The 21,009-nt window shown below is 35.7% G+C and overlaps 2 protein-coding genes across 6 annotated transcripts in view; both read right to left on the reverse strand.

The window, feature by feature from the left end:
• LOC134750242 (flotillin-2) overlaps positions 1 to 21,009 on the reverse strand; it is a 470,025-nt gene that overhangs the window by 35,099 nt on the left and 413,917 nt on the right. The gene's annotated exons all lie outside the window — the stretch shown is intronic.
• On the reverse strand, positions 1,081 to 20,029 carry LOC134750244 (septin-1). The gene is made up of 11 exons (XM_063685395.1): positions 19,831 to 20,029; positions 18,241 to 18,433; positions 17,348 to 17,478; positions 15,587 to 15,714; positions 14,649 to 14,766; positions 13,950 to 14,036; positions 13,022 to 13,182; positions 11,592 to 11,693; positions 10,780 to 10,876; positions 9,986 to 10,090; positions 1,081 to 1,691 (listed from the first exon to the last, which is right to left on the reverse strand). Exons 1-10 carry the CDS (start codon positions 19,852 to 19,854, stop codon positions 10,004 to 10,006), a joined length of 1,128 nt encoding a protein of 375 aa, XP_063541465.1. The 5' UTR covers positions 19,855 to 20,029; the 3' UTR covers positions 1,081 to 1,691; positions 9,986 to 10,003.

Raw genomic sequence — 21,009 nt, forward strand, 5'->3', positions numbered from 1 at the left:
CTTCGTCGTTTTAAATGCGTTAGAACACGCCTAGTAACAATCAGATCAGTAATAATAACTCGTACAGTCTATTCGATTTGTTGAAACTATGAATCTCAATTACATTTTAAAATATTTTTGCAGTGGTAACATCACAATATTCAACGTGGAATTTTCAAGATAGAGTAGAAATTAGAGAGCCAAAAGGTACTGACAATTCATAGCAACGACCATTCCTTAATGTCAATTATATGGCAGCACCAAATGCCATTCGAGATATAACCGATCGCTCATGTCATAGTCATTACGAACGGTTTCAGGATTATAATTAACCATATAGTCTTTTTATATCTGGTGTTATTGACACCCTCAAGAGTATTATAAAAGATGATAATATTTTTAAGCTTTTCCAAAAACCCCTGAGTTCCCCTGTGAGTGGGACCCCGGTGGGCTGAGTTCATTTTCATTCGCTTGTATCATGTTGGGATCAAATCCGTTAACATTCTCATCAACCATACGTAACGCTTTATGAAACGCTTCTTCAAAGTTCCTTCCAATAGACATGACCTCTCCCACTTTTCATGCAGCTTTCAATTTTGGTGCTAACTTAAGTCTTGTATAAGATGTAATGTTCTGGAAAGATGTGTTTCGCCGAGTTTGTTGCCAGTCCCATATTGGTATACCCTCCTCCAATTGAGCGGGGATTTAAATATCAAGGCAGAGGTGTAGGGTTAGAGCCGGCGTAGCTTTATTTGACGTTCATAAGCGCATTGTAATATGCCTACTTGAATAATAAACTATCTTTATCTTTAAACTTTTCCAAGTCCCATCTCTGTATTTTAACAACACAATAATCTAAACTTGGTTCAAAACAAGCTGTGGTTACTCTTGTCACTGAATTCTTTACTTCTAGGCCTTCTGGCAGAGGGATGCTGAGCGCCAATTTCGCTGCTACATAAGTACATATGCCAATGGATAACCCGCTGCTTTACTCGCCAAACTTTAACTTCTCGATAGCCTAGCATTGACTTCTATTATGTATCATTCCTCAGAAAGAGGATTAAGAGCATATTGTAGGTTACACTCTCCAACAATGTCTAAATTACAAGCTTTTATTTAACTTGCAATGTACCTATGTATGTACGGGTCAAATCTTGCAAGTTAAATTTGACCCACTTCCCGACTTCCAATTAAGCTGAAAATTTGCATACCCATGTAAGTCAGGTGACAATGCAATATTATGGTACCATCGAGCTGATCTGATGATGGAGACAGGAGGTGGCCATACGAACTCTGTGATAAAACAACGCAACCTAATTGTGTTTGGGGTTTTTAGAATTGTCTCAATGAGTTGTTGCCTGTGGAAAGAAAAGTACAGTCAGCGTTAAAAGCTTGTACCAAAAATGAAATTTTTGCCATAAACTTATTTCTAATTACTTTCTAAGCAGTATTCCTTAACAAATAGCGACAAAGACGTCAACTGACGCGCTCGGTTACATCCCAATATCAACCTTCGTACATTCTGATAAGGTTTACGATGGCGCGCGCCGTACACTATAGGCGTGGCGTTCAGAGCCTTAGAACTAAGGGTACCTTTTGACTGAACTACATAAATGGCATTAGAGGGAGTTCACGCAATACGGGATCACGCGTAGGATGGAGTCCACCACGTTGCAAGCGCCCGGTAGACGAACGGCGGACTTTGCCACCAACTGAAAAAAGGATTTATTTATTTATTTTCATACTTCTGTAGGTTTTTATGTTATTTACGTCGGTACCCTAGTAAATTCCGACATGTGCTCGATTTTGAAAACCAAACAGCCCAAATAGACCGATAGTGGGACCATATTTTTGACCTTAAAGTTATGATAATTCTAAAGAAGGAAAAGTGATGCTTATATGGCAGGGGACATGTTTTTAAGCATATTTGTAATTTAAGACGAAAAGTTAGAACGAGCGTTAGGTATAAATTAGGTATTTATATATTTTGATTGATGCTTTTTGAATATTGAATTAAAGTGCAAAGTTTAAGCTTCATCGTTTAAATTATGTATGACTCTTTAAACTGTTACATTTTTAGAAAAAAATTTAACGTGCTTCTTTGTCAAACTAAAATTAGCTTATTATTTTGTCGATATTGAATTAAAGTTTTAAAAATCCACAATAATATCTCTAAATTCTTAAGTTAATAGACAAAGCCGAAAAATTAGAAAAATAGGATTGCTGCTTAAATTTTAATATGCGTTTTTTGTCCTGTAAGGTCCAATATTGAATTAAAGTCTATAAAGATAAGTTTCATACTATAAAATAATATATGCAACCATATTATGAAAAGTAAGAAATTTCTGTGTGTCCATTGTTATAGCCAAATCTATTTAAAAAGGCGCGAAATTCATACATACGCCGCGCTGGTCCGTCAAGGTGCCGGCGCGGCACGCGGGACTCGCGGGAGCCTAAAGTAGCATTCGTATCTATCTATACCTATAGGTACCTCGCCCGGTCGCCCCACCCCCCGCTCAGCTTCGTTGGCGCTGCTTGACTTTTCTTGTCATTCATTAGTTTGTTTACCGTGCACATAAATTTGATGCCGATATTACGTGAAATTAATGTAATTATGACTTCAAAATGAGTACAAAATGTTTGTTATGTGGACTGATTATTTGTAGTTACTTAGTGGTCCGAGAGCTGGTAGACATTTTGGAGTAGGTCCTTGAGGCAAGCTGAAAATTTGCCTGATACTTCTCCTATCATACCCTAACTCAGCACTGGAGGTCTGGCTGCAGGGTAGCGGGGCTAAATCAACCCTTATATTTTTTAAGATTTTTTAGGGCTCCAAAAAAGTTTGTGAGGCAATCTGTAATTTTTACAGGTTGAAGTTAAGTATCTAAATAGTCACAAAAAAATAAGCCTGAACATTTGGTCGGGTCTTTGACCTTGCCAGAAGATCTAAAAAGTAACGTATGGCACTTACTCGTACGTAAAATTAAGTTTGTCTACTATAGTAATTGTATGCATTACAAAGTTATTTTTGTAGTACAGTAAATTAAAGACTACTAGGTAGGATGTAAGTCAGCAATACTATTCGCTTAGCACCGTTGCATACAAACTTCTTTACAGGGGTGGTATCTTTTCCCTGCAGCTGACTGTACAATGTGATTGTAACTATGACGATGGTGTATATTTATGATGTATGTTATTTATTGTGTTTTTTGTATGTTACTTAAGGGCTTCTGTTGAGGGAACGAAAATTTGATTATTTTTGCGCTACAACGCACGGTTTAGGAGATACAGCCCTGTAAATATTTTTTTCTGTTTTTTTTCTATTTGTTTTTTTTTAATGTTTATTAAGGGTCCACTGCAGGTGAACGAAAATGTTTATTATTTTGCGCTACGGCACACGGGTTAGGAGATACATAATTATAAAGGTTTTTTGTGTTTTTTTTTAATATATTAATTAAGGGTTTCTTAGTGGAACGAAAATTTGATTATTTTTGCGCTCCGTCGCACGGTTTAGGAGAAATTTATATGTTATATATATTTATAATTTAAATGTTAATTAAGTTGAACGAAAATTTTATTATTTTACGCTACGACGCTATTATTAAATTATGTTAGATTTTGAAATTTTTATATTAAATATATCTACTTATATATAAAGTTGAAGTTTGGTTATTGAATTTTATATTATATACATATACAAAAAAAGAAATATAGGGCTGTATCTCCTAACCCGTCCGTCGTAGCGCAAAAATAATAAAATTTTCGTTCCCCTTTAAAAACACTTTTAATATACAAAACACACAATGAAACACAATAAGAAAAAAAAACTCTACACGGCTGTATCTCCTAAGCCGAGCGTCGTAAGATTAAAAAAAAAACAAAAATACCAAAAAAATCCTAATAAGGCTGAATCTCTGAACCGTGGGTCGTAGAGTAAAATAATAAAATTTTCGTTCAACTTAATTAACATTTAAAAAGAAAAGAAAAAAAACAGAATTTTTTTTTAGAGGGCTGTATCTCCTAAAACGTGGGTTGTAGCGCAAAAATAATCTAATTTTCGTTCCCCTTTGAGAAACCCCTAAGTAACATACAGAAAACACAATGAAAAACTAAAAAGAAAAACAAAGAAAAAATCTTTATAGGGTTGTATCTCCTAAACCGTGCGACGGAACGCAAAAATAATCAAATTTTCGTTCCACTAAGAAACCCTTAAGTAATATATTTAAAAAAAACACAGAAAATCTTTATAAGGCTGTATCTCCTAAACCGTGCATCGTAGCGCAAAATAATAAAATTTTCGTTCCATTGCAGTGGACCTTAGTTAACATTAAAAAAAAAGAAAAAAAAACAGAAATAGTACATTTCGATGCTAGTGCGGAAAGTATGTCATACTTTACATACTTTCGAAGAATGACATTTCCGCACGTGTATCAAACGACGTTTTTTAATACCGTTGCGAAAAAATAAGAAAAACAACAAGTAAGGAATTCGAAACTTTTATATTATTAATTCTGTGACATTATTGACATTAGACTTATATTGACCGGGATATAGACCGTGATTACCTTTTGTATTATTTATGAGCTCCCGATATTTCAAAACCACCGTGAATCATTCAAAACTCTAATTATTGACATTTACATTATGAAGTGGTGTTTTTATAGCTTTTATTCGACTAGAATGGATTTTGTTATTATTATTGAACCCACTTCATACAACATTATACACATTGTATTGTTTTACAAATATAAAACATTGTACTATTATTACCTAAATATCGTTATTAACGATTATTTCAATACTCAATACTCAGTAATCAACATAAAATCCTACTCATGAAATAAAACTATGAAAACGGATTACTGAGGAAAAATTACAAAATGCAAAAATACCCACATACTAAAATAATGAACAATCATAGACTACAAACTTTAAGGCTGGTTGTACATGCAAAATCGGTTCATAAGGCTAGTTATACACTATAATTATTATTATTTTTTATCGCGTATATATATACGCATATTTTATTACTTACCTCTTCATCATTATAACACGTCTATTTTTTTATATATTGAATATTAAAAAACCGTTCTTAATAAGTTGTCTGAATAGAACGGAACGCCTGTCAAAGGAGAGGCGTTTTTTATTTCTGCTTTAAATTTCCAAAGGCAACATTCGATATTGTTTTTATAAATGTACGATACACAAATAATCGTAATTAACGATATTTGGGTAATAATAGTACAATGTTTTATATGTACAATTGTCTTATAGAACATGCATTTAAAAAAAAATCTTTCATTGAAGTGGGTTCAATAATAATAACACCCAGCTAAAAAAACACCTCTTCATAATGTCAATATCAATGATATCACAGAATTAATAATATAAAAGTTTCGAATTCCTTACTTGTTGTTTTTCTTATTTTTTCGCAACTGTATTGAAAAACGTCGTTCGATACACGTGCGGAAATGTCTAATAATGACATACTTTCCGCACTAGCATCGAAATGTCCTATTACAGGGCTGTATCTCGTAAACCGTGCGTTGTAGCGCAAAACTAATCTAATTTTCGTTCCCCTTTGAGAAACCCGTAAGTAACATTCAAAAAACATAATCGAACAACAAAGAAGAAAACAAAAAAATAAAAAATCTTTATAGGGTTGTATCTCCTAAACCGTGCGTTGTAGCGCAAAAATAATCTAATTTTCGTTCCCCTTTGAAAAGCCCCTAAGTAACATACAAAACACACAATGAAAAACTAAAAAGAAAACAAACAAAGAAAAAAATGTTTATAGGGTTGTATCTCCTAAAGCGTGCGTCGGAGCGAAGAGCAAAAATAATTAAATTTTCGTTCCACTTTAAGAAACCCTTGTTAATATTTAAAAGATACAACCCTATAAAGATGTTTTAATTTTTTGTTTTCTTTTTTGTTTTTCATTGTGTTTTTTGAATGTTACTTACGGGTTTCTCAAACGAGAACGAAAGTTAGATTATTTTTGCGCTTCAACGCACGGTTTAGGAGATACAGCCTTATAAAGATTTTTTTTTAAATTTAAATTAAGGGTTTCTTAAAGTGGAATGAAATTTTGATTATTTTTGCGCTACGACGCACGGTTTAGGAGTTACAGCCGTGTAAATATTTTTTTCGTTTTTTTTTTGTTTTTTCTCATATTAAAAAAGGGTTTCTTAGAGGCAAAGAGGATATAATAAGATAGAGTGGTACTGTCATAGTAAATTTTGTAACCGCTTTAAATTCACTGCCATCTATCGGCATACTTTAAAACTAAAAATGAAGATTTATAAAAATACGTTAAAATGTATTTAAATATGGATAAATGATTTTTTTTTATTTGCATTAATTATTTTTATATGATTTTGACCCATGTTCTTTCACTGATATGCGTTAAAATTATAAATAACAAACGAAACCGTCAACGCCATCTATACGAGAGTAAGCCAAAACTAGTGGCGCCCTCTGATCGAGAATCAAATTTTCGTGATTTTCGAGGCACGTTTTTTCCTTAGACTGTATCCATCTATTACGGAGTTATATCTATCTTTGTTAGAGGGGAACGAACATTTTACTTTTTTTGCGCTCCGACGCACGGTTTAGGAGATACAGCCCTATAAAAAGATTGTTTTCTTTGTTTTTTTCTTTTATGTTTTCAATGTGATTTTTGTATGTTACTTAGGGGCTTCTAATAGGGGAACGAAAATTTGATTATTTTTGCGCTATAACGAACGGTTTAGGAGATACAGCCCTGTAAATATTTTTTCTGTTTTTTTTTCTTTGTTTTTTTTTAAATGATTATTAAGGGTCCAGCAGGCGGACGAAAATGTTATTTTGCGCTACGGCGCACGGTTTAGGAGATTAAGCCTTATACGGATTTTTTGTGTTTTTTTTATACCTATATTAATTAAGGGTTTCTTAAAGTGGAACGAAAATTTGATTATTTTTGCTCTACAACGCACGGTTTAGGAGATACAGCCCTCTAAAGAATTTTTTTTCCTTTTTTCTTTTTTTTTAATGTTAATTAAGGGTCCACTGCAGTTGAACGAAAATTTTATTATTTTGCGCTACGACGCACGGTTCAGGAGATACAGCCTTATAAAGATTTTTTCGTTTTTTTTTGTTTTTTTTTTTAATATTAATTGAGGGTTTCTTAAAGTGGATCGAAAATTTGATGATTGTTTTTGTGCTACGACGCGCGGTTTAGGTGTAAAGATTTTTTTTCTTTTTGTATTTCATTGTACGACCGGTCTGGCCTAGTGGGTGACCCTGCCTGTGAAGCCGATGGTCCTGGGTTCGAATTGCGGTAAGGGCATTTATTTGTGTGATGAACACAGATATTTGTTCCTGAGTCATGGGTGTTTTCTATGTTGTATATTATATATATCGTTGTCTGAGTACCCATAACACAAGCCTTCTTGAGCTTACTGTGGGACTGTCAATCTGTGTAAGAATGTCCTATAATATTTATATATTTATTTATTGTGTTTTTTGTATATTGAAAGAGGGGAACGAATTTTTTTTTATTTTTGCGCTGCGACGGACGGTTTAAGAGATACAGCCCTATATATATTTTTTTGTTTATTGTTGTTTTTTTTGTATGTTATATAATATAAAATTCCATAACCAAAATTCAAATTTTTATATAAGTAGATATACTCAATATAAAAATTTCAAAATCTAACATAACTTTTAATAGAAATGTCCTCATACATCATAAATATACACCATCCTCATAGTTACAATCACATTGTACAGTTAGCTGCAGAGAAAAGATACCACCCCTGTATAGGTTTGTATGCAAAGGTGCTAAGCGAATAGTATTGCTGACTGTACATCCTACCTAGTGGTCTTTAATTTACTACAAAAATAACTTTGTAATGCATACACTTTGTTTAGTAGACAAACATAATTTTGCGTGCAAAAATAACTGCGATGCATACGCTTTGTATAGTACAGAAACTTAATTTTGTGTGCAAAGATAACTTTGTAATGCATACAATTTGTATAGTAAACAAACTTAATTTTGCGTGCAAGTAAGTGCTATACTTTTTAGATCGCCTGGCAAGGTTAAAGACACGACACGACCAAATGTTCTGGTTTATTATTTTTATGACTATTTAGATACTTAATTTTAACCTGTTAAAAATACAGATTGCTTTTAGAACATTTTTAAAAAGGTTAGGTTACCCGCTAGCCCGTTGATCTACCTATATATCAATACCGTTTGATCGCTGCCTCCGCGGCGCACAGCGCGGCGCGCGCGAACATGCCGCGCGTTTGAAATGTAACGTAAATATAAGCACGGAATGCATACGTATCAGTATTTAGTGACGCACTGATTTTATATTTCTAATCTTTTGTGTGGGAACTAAGATCATTGTCATGACCGTTTAATATTAACTCTACAAACTTTAATTCAATATTGGCTATACTGCTTAACCAGAAACCAATATCTAGAGAAGCACATTGTCTACATTTCTAATTTTTTACAAGTATAATAAGCTGATCCATAATATCGTAATTTTGCAATATCAGCTACTCTAATTCTTTATTTACAAAATAATTCATGTTTTTAAGTTCACTAGAAAGCACATGTTCCAGATTTCTAAAAACCGAATATTGTGTATAAATTAAAGTGGTATTGAATATGTTAAAGTTTTTTGTAACTTTAATTTTATATTTACAAAGTTATAAGCAAAAATTAAAATATTTCAATATATCCGAACGCTCATCCTAAAAATTTCTAACTTTTTACGAAAGTCTTATTTAACATGCTAACAATGACATATCGAAAAAGAAAAAACTTTAATATTATCTAAACCCATTTTTGTTCCACCGCTGGTCTAAAAAACAAACCTTGAACCCACTGAACCCTGAAAACAGCTTAAGCTTGAAATTGACATTATATAGGTATCGATATTTTTGACATAAACTTACAATCGTTTTAAGCATGTATATTATTATTGTATATTTAATTTTATAAATTTTGGTAAAATAAAATCAGTTATTGACTTTAGAAATAACTATACATATATTATATAATACAACTATGAAATTATTAAAAGTTAAATAAGACACTGTCAAATATATTGTACATATATGAATTAATCTTTAGATTTAAGATAATTGCCTTGCCCTACCAGGGCCCATGTGAAACTATTATATATGTAACACCTGTGTACCATGGATGCAATAAATAAATATGAAATATGAAATAACATAAGGTTTTCTTTTTTGAAATTTTGACATATCACAGAGCGGAGTATACAAGCGCAACGACTTATACAGTCAAGAACAGCAATAAAACATACGTATACACTGGCCAGCGAGTAGTGTAAATTGCAAATTAAAAAAAAAAATATCGGGCCCGTTTCTTAAAAGCTTGTAACTTGTAATACAAGCGGATGTCACTTTTTGACAGCTCTTGTTATAATGGGACTTCCGCTTGTATTACAAATTACAAGCTTTTGAGAAACGGGCCCCTGGCAATAAAACAGATTGAAAATGATTTTCTCAACTGAACAAATTTCTCGATAGCAAAATAGCCTTTGAAAATCTCTAAATTCCAGTGTATTTTACATAAACTAAAAAAAATTTGGTCCAATAATAAACAATATTTATTGCAAAATTTTATTCCTTTACACCTTCGTCTTCCTATAGAGGTTTTGATTATTTTTTACATGGCCCATGTATATTAATAGCCCCTGCTTATTATCTCAGTCCTGAAGGTTGATACCTTGGTGGCTCGCCTATCTTCGTAAAGTCAACAGTACAACATTTCTATTTTGAATCTTTAATTTTTCTATATTAAATTGGGATGAATTTAGTTCGTTTAAGAAAGCAATGAAACAAAAGAAATCCTACTTCATTTGGTTTATGAAAGGTTCTAATCATGTTTATTATCAATCGCTGTTCTAATAATATTAAAAAGGAGTGTACATTGTAATGCATAATGGACCTTAAGAGACTCTAGTATAAGGTGGTATCTTACCAGGGCGGGAGTCTCGCACTATGCGGTGGTGGTGCTCCCGGCCTGCAGCTGCATCTGCCGTTGCATCTGTTCAAGCATCTCCTGCATGCGCCGCAGCTCTGCCTCCTGCACAAACACAGGTTTATCCTGTTATTGACGGATACCATACGGCATAAATAGCTTATAGTCACCGACCAATAACCCATTATTGCGCCGTGAAGAAATTCTTATCACGTCTTTAATACCAGGGGCCCGTTTATCAAAAGCTTGTAGCTTGTAATACAAGTGGAAGTCCCTTTCTAACAAAATCTGTCAAAAAGGGACTTCCACTTGCAGACAAAGCCCTTGTGGCTTAATTTGCTACAAGTGCCCTTGTCTGTTATTGTGTTTTTTAAAATAGCAAATAGCAGTAGCGGTCAAAAGGGAGGCCATATAAATCTGCTCTTTAAATTAATTAGACAAGGGACTACAATATCTAGAAATTAATATTTTTAAATACACACATTTTTGCCCAGAAGGGCTGATAGCTATTAGCCACAGACCACGTATTCTAAAGACATAGCATAGTCCCGCTACCCCTCTGCCACGCATACAGTAGCTTTACTTGATACATTTTCGAATTTCGAATCACGCCACCAATCCTACTTCAGTCGGCGGACCACATGTCTTTGAACGGACCAATCACGGCACAGGACTCGCTCACCTCGTCCCCCGCACCCCTGTATTTTTGGCAGCATCGGTTTCATGAAATAAATGCTCTTCTTCTTTAGAAAGTTCTTTAGAAATCTGTGTTCTGTTGCTATTAACGAACGTACCTTTTCACGCAGCGCGCGCTCTCGCTCGGCGGGGTCCTCAGTAGAGCCATTGCTTAGCCCGTTGGAGTCCGACTCGCTCAACCCACTCTCCGTTGACCTGCACGTAGAATATTTAGTAGAATTTTTTAAAAATCGGCCAAGAGCATGACGGGCCATGCTCAGTGTAGGGTTTCTTAGTTAGCACTTAGCTTAGCGTTGTGTCAAAATAGGCCAAACTACAGGTAAGGTACATTACAAGCATTAGGGAGTACCTTTGCGGCGCTGTGTACCATACGTCTTTTTACTAAGAAAAGAAGATTTCTTGCAATAACTCAAAAACTACTGGACCGATCATGGTCGTTATAGTTTTCATTGACAGCATTTATTAAGCTTTTGTTTCACGATTTTCGCTAAATGTTAGGTACGTGGTCATGGCAAGAGCGAGAGAGATAGTGATATGACCTCGGTCCTCAGTTTCGGATAGTATAAATACTATAAATCAGTTCCAGCGGCATACTAGTTGGAGATTCCCGATCGTTGCAACCCTACCTTCCATTTTTTTTATTGCATTTGCAATTTTTAGTTATGTCATTTGACATTGTACCTCACTACGTATTATTGCGTTAGCTTTTTATATAATATGTATATATGTATGTATAATATGTGTGTATGTATGTTTGTATTATCTCTGACAATGGCACGAGCCGTAACACGCTCTCAGACTCAATGGTACACAATGGGCGACCGCTCGTACAAAAGGAACAATGGCTTTTGTTTAACAGATTACCGTCTTAGGCGAAAAAATCATTTGAGAAGATGCAGTAAACACTTACGTGTGTCGCTTTGGCACCTGTCCGTGACGTGCGAGTCGCTCCGACCGGTAGTTCTCATAGTGCACCTCCTGCGTCACTTCCTGCAGGTCTTGCATGTGCGTACTGCAAATTAATAACATTTTAACCTTTTCACCGCCAAAGACGTCAATAGGGAATGTTACGTAAAACACTGCGTCACTAGCACAATCACAGGGCCTACCGCGAAACATGAAAATCGAAAGTTCGATTTCTGCCTCTCTATCACTCTTGCATTCTATCGATATATCGATCGATTTTCGCGTTTCGCGGTAGGCCACCTGTAAGCAAACCGCCTTGATGTATCAACGTCATAGTGAAAACATGTCAAAAAAACTGTGTAACGCACAGTATGTTATAAGTTACTCTTTGGTTTTCGATAGGTGCTAGTGCTGCACTCTGGCGGCAGAATTTTGCAGTAATACTGTATTCGTGTATTTCCAACATTCGTGTATTCATTCATTCATTTATTCCTTTATAAAACATAGTTTTACATGTCAAATACAGTATTTCATATTTACAACTATTTACATCTAAGTTACATAGCAAAACACACACACACCAACAACAGTCTGACAAGATTGACGATGACGCGCCGCACACGTTCAAATTGTTAACTAAACACTAATTACAAAACTGACAAATATGTCGGTACAAGGTTAATAAAACTCACCTCTCACAGGAATATGAGATCAATTTGGAAAATTAACAAAAATAAGAAGGTAATCCACTATGCTTAATATGACGCGTTTGCCACTTCCCTTCGATGTCATTATATTATGCGGATTCTACTGTAATGGTAGGTAGATGTAATTTAGGTCGCAAGATGAGATCAGACAAGGACAGATGAAACTAAATAAAACCTTGTATTAGTACATTACTACAGAGGCCGGGAAGGAAGGGGTTGCCGGCCGAATAGAATATACGGCCGAACGTAGTGAGGCCGGATAGTTATGAGGCCGACAACCCCTTTTCACGCCGAAGTATGTATAGTGCTTTTCTCAAACGTTTAATAAATCATCTTCAATCATACTATCTTTGTCTTACACTAGTACTAACACCCAAAAGAAAAGGATGAGTATAGTTTTTTTTTGTTCTTATTTACTGACAAGATTTGCTTGACCAAATATATATATATAAATCAAATATCCATAACCAAAAAGCAAATATTGCTTATAGTTTTTTTTTATGGCTGAATGCCATGATGCTGTGTCACAATTATATGTGAAATAAAAATTAAAAAAGAGCCACTTCCCGGCCTAGGCCTGCAACTTTGTATGAAATTTCATTACAGGCCCCTCGTCTAGCCGCGCCGGAGACGTGATACTTCCCAGCCTATTATAAAGAACGTAATATCAATATTACATAGCATGTTTGAGAAAAATGATATAAAAGTAGGTGTCGTGTCGACTGACATGAGCATGGTCCTCAGCTTGATGAAGTCGCAGTGTTCGGGGTTCTCGACCTCGACGACGCCCCACGGGTAGAGGCGGCCGCGCACGCGGCGCCCGCGCACCTCCAGCTGCTGCCCCGCGCCGCACACCGCGAACGGCACCGCCTCTTTCAGCTGACGGACCTGGATTTTACAAGCTTATGTTCAATATCATAACAAAATCTAGTAAAATAGATAGCAAATGAGCAATTTATCACAATAATGTGGATGTTAAAATAATATATGGAAATGATAAAAAATACAGGATGTAAAAGTTTCAAAATTTTAAGTTTTTTTTTTTACTTCCAAAAAGGAATAAAGTAAAGATTCCTTGCATTTTATTCAAAAAAAGATTGTATAGCAACTATATGCATACACGCAATATATCACCGACAAAATAAAAAAGAAACCTAATTGTGTTTGGGGTTGGGGTTTTTAGAATTGTCTCGATGAGTATTAGTATGCTGTGGATGAAAAGTACAGTCAGCGATAAAAGGTTGTACCAAAAATTAAATTTTTGCCAAAAACTTAAAGTTAGTGTGAAGATTTTTTGTATGAGAAAGATTTTGTTATTCGCGCTATTAAAATATTCTAATTATTAAAAGCTATGGTGGCATTGGTATGGTGATCCTCGACACGCGTACTTTTTCAGAGCTCATACACTAATCAAGTAACTAATCACAGCATCTAATCTGAAATTTTGGTCTGATAGTGTCATTTTGTATACCTTTAATTTATAATTAATGTGACTATGCTAACGAAATAGTCGTCTTATGGCTCCTATCCTCTTAAAAACAGTCCATACTGGCGCTATAACACATATACAATTGGTTTTGGCAAGCTTGACTAGTAGAGGAAGCTGTGTGGTATTAAGTCCGCATTGTGTATAATCAATTATACTGTATTCTTACCTGTTCTTTATAATCCTCGTCTTCATCACTGTCGCAATCCGGGAGCGGGTATATCTTAATTCCTTCACGCTCAATCTCTTCCATTACCTGAAAAACAATAGCAGCTGTACAAAAACTGTATTGTTGTACTAAACAAAGCCATTATAATTTATTAACAGAATAATAGCTCACTTGGTTAGGGTGAATGGACTAGTGTCACAGTATCATGTACAGAATGTTTGACAGTGGAAAGTCATAAATCACGTTTTCGCTCCCTATCCTATGATGCCTTCCCATTCTCTAACTAACTCACTAAACCTAAATTAATGCTTGGAGTAGTCACGAGCCGAATGCGTCAGAAAATTGAGAAGAACACAAGTTTGTGTTCTAGAATAGAATGCCTTGGGTTAAAATCTGGTTTGAATCTGTAAGTTTTGTTTATGTCTTATGGTTCCTCTACACTATCGGCGATGTTAGATAATGACTGGCAGGCGCGATAGTGTAGAGGGCATACTCGGCAGTCCCAGCCAGTCGTCGTCTATCATCGCCTGCGACCCGAGAGTTGTCGGTTTTTTTGGCACGCATCAAAGGGAATCACCGGATGGTTGCGTTGTACAAGAGATCATGTGGATACTTGCACTATGATCTTGGCGATGGTAGACGATGATACTGTCAACGATCATCGCCGATAGTGTAGAGGAGGCATTAAAAAAATGATACCCTAGACTTGAGCCGCTGCACTTCCTTCTTGGTGAGGCAGTCGGCCTTCGCGATCACGGGCACGATGTTCACTTTGTTGTGCAGTTGCTTCATGAACTCGATGTCGAGGGGCTTCAACCTGGAGACAGAAAAATACTATAATATCGGGATTTCAAGAGTCTTTTGTCCCCTGGACAACTAATCGTAACCATGGCAACGAGTGACACTAAAAACCGGCCAAGTGCGAGTCGGACTCGCGCACGAAGGGTTCCGTACCATTACGCAAAAAACGGCAAAAAATCACGTTTGTTGTTTGTTTAAAGTCCCACTTAAATATTTATTTTATTCTGTTTATTACCAGAAATACATAATCTGTGAAAATTTCAACTGTCTAGCTATCACGGTTCATGAGATACAGCCTGGTGACAGGCGGGCGGACAGCGAAGTCTTAGTAATAGGGTCCCGTTTTTACTTTTTAGAATAGAATAGAATAGTTTTTATTCGTAAACACACAGACAATAGACATACATTAAAAAAACATAGTGAAAATAAAGTGTCACGAAATGGCCCCATCTCAGCATGCTGCTGGCGACTTCCAGCGCTGACCTTCCGATGTGGTACGGTCGGTTTTTGGGTACGGAACCCTAAAAAGTTGATTCACCCTCATAACCATTTAACTTCAACGAATGTCAAAGGATAAGGAAAACATGCTTGTTTTTGGAGAAGTGAATACAACATTTAAAACTTTCGCGGTTTGAACACATATTAAATCACATTTAGAAACGGGTCTATCGCGAATTTATTTTGTTACCTATTATTTACCGACGTTTCGACACAGGTTTCAGTTAGCCGCGACCACGACCAGTGAAACCTGTGTCGAAACGTCGGTAAATAATAGGTAACAAAATAAATTCGCGATAGACCCGTTTCTAAATGTGATTTAATAAGTGAATACAAACCCATGTCCAAACGGCGAGATGAAATAGAAGCAGCAGTGTATGCGATTATCGACGATATTGCGTCGGTTAAGGCCACTCTCGTCGCGCAGGAACCTCTCGAATTGCTCGTCGATGTATTGGATTATGGACTGTGGACAAACAAACATGACCGTGTGTGCTGTTTGTAAATATAACCGCTATGTGCGGATGCTATACTACATTACAGTCTCGCATAATGTAACAATCTCGTCAGTACACGTGACTCGGTTATGGCTTTTTACACTTTACATGGAGGCAATGTCTGATGAGTGAAATAGGTCCCTAAACATGACCAATTTTTCTGACTTCCATTACAGATGTTTGAAGTGCAATTTCCCTAATTATTCGTTTACTCTTTGGGATGGTCAGATTTTTTAAACAAGGTCTTTTGAAACAGAGTGTTGGGGTCGCGAAAGAATTTTTAAGATCATAAAGGGCCGTGGCACCGTAAAGTTTGAAAAACACTGGTGTAGAGGAGGCATCACATGGAGAAAGCACATCAAGGCAAAAAAAAATTGCAAATATCTAACGTCCTTTATCTCCATAACTCATAAACCCATAACTAAACATGTTTCGTGAACGTGAGTGTATCACAAGAAACACTTGAACGTATTACGTAATGTATGCAGCCGTAATGCACTTTACATTCGTAAGGTCAATTGGTTAATTAGAACTAGCAATGTCACGGTCTCTTCACATACGGGTTTAGGAGTAATAGCTCCTTGACGAATGACCTTTCGTTACGCAGCGTACTACGTAGACGAACAACACGCGAACGCGAAGCGAAGCGATGCGGCACGCGGTGAATCAACCCTTTCATAACTAGAGAAGTGTCCTACGTGGGCGATCTCGTTGCGAACGCGAACGCCGCGCTGCGCCGCTTCGCTTTGCGTTCGCGAGTTGTTCGCTTACGTAAAGACGCTGCGTTAGGTTTGTTAACACACTTATAATATATAATAGCTTCACTTGTAGCTAAAATCTTGCAAAGCTACTTCTAATAGTCGTATCGATTTGAAACTGCAAAGATGACAGTACAATAATTTGGTACCATCGACCTGATCTGATGAAGGAGCCAGAAAATAGAAGTCTTCGGTGGCCATTAGTAGACTCCACGACAATAACTCAAATTATTTTAACGAGTCCATTTCTTTAGCGTTAAGTACAGTCGAAAATAAAGAGGTGTTTTAAAAAAAATAGTTTTTGCCATAAAATTTGTTGCTTTTTAGTTGGTTACAGAAGGCCGGGTGAATTAAAGAAGGGGGAGCATGGACGATGGGGGGAAGGGGTTCAGTAAAAGAAGAAAAAACAGAGTCACAAGGGGCGGGGTTGCAAAAATAAATGTTCATACTAAGAAGGTCGCGTCAAGAAGTATGGTCAGCTGCAGAGAAAAGGTGCCACGCTGCATACAAACTTAAACTTCTATACAAGGGGTGACCTTTTCTCTGCAGCTGACTGACCTATGCTGAAAATCACTTTTTAGAACAGTGGTTCTCAAAATTGACTAGACCATCGAACAAAAAGTGCCAAATTCGAGACCCACCTCTTGGCCGTCTTAAAAAGGGGGCATAAAATATTATTGGTAACGCTCAGATCGCCCGATCGGTCGGATTGTCGTCAGGGCCCACTCAATATGCTGGTTTAGAAGGTAAGACTAAACACCACATTACCCAAAAGCTGTAGGTATCCAAGAAGAAGTAGGTAGATAATATTGTTATACCAAGTTTAGCAGTAAAAGATCCTAACCTTAAAGCAGTCAGTATTGTCAATAGCATCTCCATATCCAGGAGTGTCCACCACAGTCAGCCGCAGCTTCACTCCTCGCTCCTCAATCTCCACAGTTGAGGCATCTAGCTTCACCGTTTGATTGGTTTTCTCTGAAATTACATTGCTTATGATAAACTTTTGTTTTAGTCATCAAGAATCGTCAGCCGATTTCACGCACTGTCACCACAATCTGGGGAACGAAAAATTTAATAATGCCTGAAATTAAGTACGACAATTTGTTAATATAATGCTTGAGCATGGTGCTTTTTGGGGCACATTACAGTGTCAGTATATGAATCCCATAAATAAAAAAGAGATTAGTTATTGAAGTTACTTTTATGTATTAAAAATGACAAATTTATGTCACTCTCATAGTCTGAGACAATGTTGCATGCTGCTTCATTTATCTCTATGAATCACAATGTATACTTATGACTACTGGTGATATTATCATACTGTAATGTGTGTCTTATCCAAAATGCATTAGTTTTATTTTAAATTGTGCTATCTATTGAATAATAGGGTAAAGTGCCTGCCTCTTTCTACATAGGTCACTACACAAACAACTTGTTTTCCTGATAAGATGTCCTAATGTTACCTACTTCCTCTAATAATGACCTTAATTAGAGTTAGTAGGAAACATTAGGACATCTTATCAGGAAAACAAGTTGTTTGTGTAGTGACCTATGTACCGGCCCGGGCCCGGTTCGGGCCGGGTTCCGAGCGGCACGATTAAAATGAACCTGTTTTAGACGACAGCAGCTTGCCGCGCCGCACGCCACGTGCATCCAGTCCGCGACCTAAAGCTCAAATATGAACCTACTTCTAAAATCAAATTCAAATGATTAAAAAAAATGATTACAAAATATTACCTAAGGCATCAGGAATAACTCGTTCCGGATATAAATCTGTCAGAAACAAGGAGTTGACCAGCGTAGACTTGCCCAGTCCACTCTCTCCGACCACCATGAGGGTGAACTCAAAGCCCTTCTTCACGGACTTACGGTGCACCTGGTTAGGCAAGTTTGCAAAGCCGACATAGCCTGGAGTTTCCAGATTGGAAAACTGTGAATTAAAAAAAAAAGGTTAAAGTAATGAAATAAATTCATTTGTATTTGTATTTGTAAAGTTTTAAAAATCACAATATGATTATTAAACAGTTGTTAGTGCTCCATACAAAACTTTGTTCACGGAATACTTATGAGCAGAGACCGGAATTATTTTGGCATTTCTTGTGTTCAAGTGAGGTTTCTTCAAACAAAAACGTCACTTTTGACACTGACACTGAAGAGAGATCGAAACGTCGGTAAATAAAGGTAACAAAATTAATTCGCTATAGACCCGATTATAAATGTGATTTAATATGTGTTCAAAGCGCGAAGGTTTTGAATGACAAATCAAATTGCCATGAGAATTCTGGCCTCTGCTTATGAGTTAAATGTGGTTTTTTTTGCAGCTAAAGTAGTAGTAGTAATCAATTTATAAGGTTTACAAAAATAAATTACAGCAATGGAAGTACAAAGGCAAACTTATCCCTATAAGGGATCTCTTCCAGCTAACCTACGAGTAGATGAGTGGAAAAGTACAGTAATATTTAACAAAGTAAACTAACTGTCTACATATAAAATACGGAAATAACATTTATAGAATAAAATACATAAAAGCATACATACATACAGTACTAAATATATATTATAATATATATAAAAATCATGTGTAAAAAAAATTGAAATAAAGGCTAAATCACCTATTACAAGTTACTTTTTGCCAAGTAGGTAATTTAGGTATCTTTATTCAGGCAAGAGTGAAGAGCGAAGAGCATACTACTGAACTTATAACTTACATTCATTGCCCTAATAAAGCCACAGATGTGTGTGCCACATGTGTTAATTTCTTTTACAAAAAAACTGAAACGATAAGTTTTTCTCCTTAGTATAACTAGTATAAGTCTTAACCCAATACACTAATGATGACGAATGGCTAATGGGATTTATAATGAGGTAGAAAACACAACATAAAGTGTTTGTTAGTCTCAGTGTTCATGAAGAATCAAGAGATATTTTTAAAAACCATAATACAATACCATAATATAATTATGACTCTTTATTGAGAACATTTAACTTTGTATCCATCAACAAATAATGAGTAGATACTGCCTAGTTACACGCATAATCAAATTTAAAAGTCAACATTATCGAGGAAAGGAAAGTACATTCATGCGCTAAATATTCCAAACAGTCCACACGCATAAACACTGACACACATCCGCACATAACTGTAACGAAACTAATTTCGCTGCGGTATGTATATACGGTAAGTAACAATGGTTTACTTTTATCCCGATGACTCATGTTCCAAGAATTCTTTAAATAGTTAGTTTTAAGGACTTTTTTCTATCTCTGTGCGTACAAAACTACAACTAACGGAGTGATAATTAAAGAAAAATGAAGAACAAAACTTACGTTCTTTGCGGTGTCGCTTGACATTGTATATTACTGAATACCTCACAAATATACCACGAAAGAATCTACCTGTGGTAGATTTACACTAATAATAATATAATTCTTCACCGGATTGAATTTTAATGCCGAAGCAAAGGTATATAAACTGAAATGCAACCAACGTCGATTCTTTAGTAAAAAGACCCGACACAACACAAGACACTAGACAGTGACAACACCTAAGTACTACCGTGACTACCGGCCAATCGGAACGAATCTATCATTTTGTGCTCTATTGTTTGTGGTTAAAGTTCTATTAGTCTATTGTCTTTGTGTTGCCAATTAAGATTTAAAAAATCGGATAAAATCTGTGAAGCCATTTCCGTCAGTAGAAAAGAGCGGCAAATTTAAAAAATGTAGACGCGAAGGATTATCGTCCCACAGAAAATTTGAATTTCGTGCCTTTTTCTACTGACAAAGTTGTCTGACCAGCTATAGGTATAATTATTTTTAATTGCAAACTGCCTCTTTTCAGATTAGCTAGAGTTAGACCAAGATAACGATTTTCATAGTATACGCAGTGTAAGTGTTATTTTAAACGTCAAACTAAGTCAGACTAAGTACAAATGTTGAAAAATCACATATCCTTAGATTAATTAATAATGGCAACACTGTATAGCGGGAAATTAGCGGAAACGGTAAAGCAATAGTAAAAACTTTTCTTGTTAACTAAAATTTAATATTTTGAGTGTGTTATTTATGTATAATAAAATAAAAAATAAAAATCATTTATAATAAAATGACTATTGCTAAAGCTGAATAGTTTATTTTTGCACTTTAATTGTGTATAAAGTATTTATAGTTGGTCAAACCAAATTGTCAGTAAGTAAGAACAAAAAAAACTATACTCATCCTTTATACTCATACCTTTGACTCATACCACACTCATACTCATAATCTTTATTGCATATCACATTGTATCTTTTCTTTAGGGTACTAATACTAGTGTTAGACAAAGGTATTATGATTCTCTCTGTCTATGCTTGAAATGAGACAGTCCTTTGACCATTTGACAAACTACATATATACTCGTTTTCAGGTAGGCTAAGGCCCCATACGTACGAGCGTTTTTTCAACGCGCATTAAAAAAGCCGTTTGAATGACAAAAATGGGTACATGTGTATTTTATGTGCGTTTTTA

Source organism: Cydia strobilella, chromosome 19 (genome assembly GCF_947568885.1).
Source record: "Cydia strobilella chromosome 19, ilCydStro3.1, whole genome shotgun sequence".
Classification (NCBI taxonomy): Eukaryota; Metazoa; Arthropoda; class Insecta; order Lepidoptera; family Tortricidae; genus Cydia; species Cydia strobilella.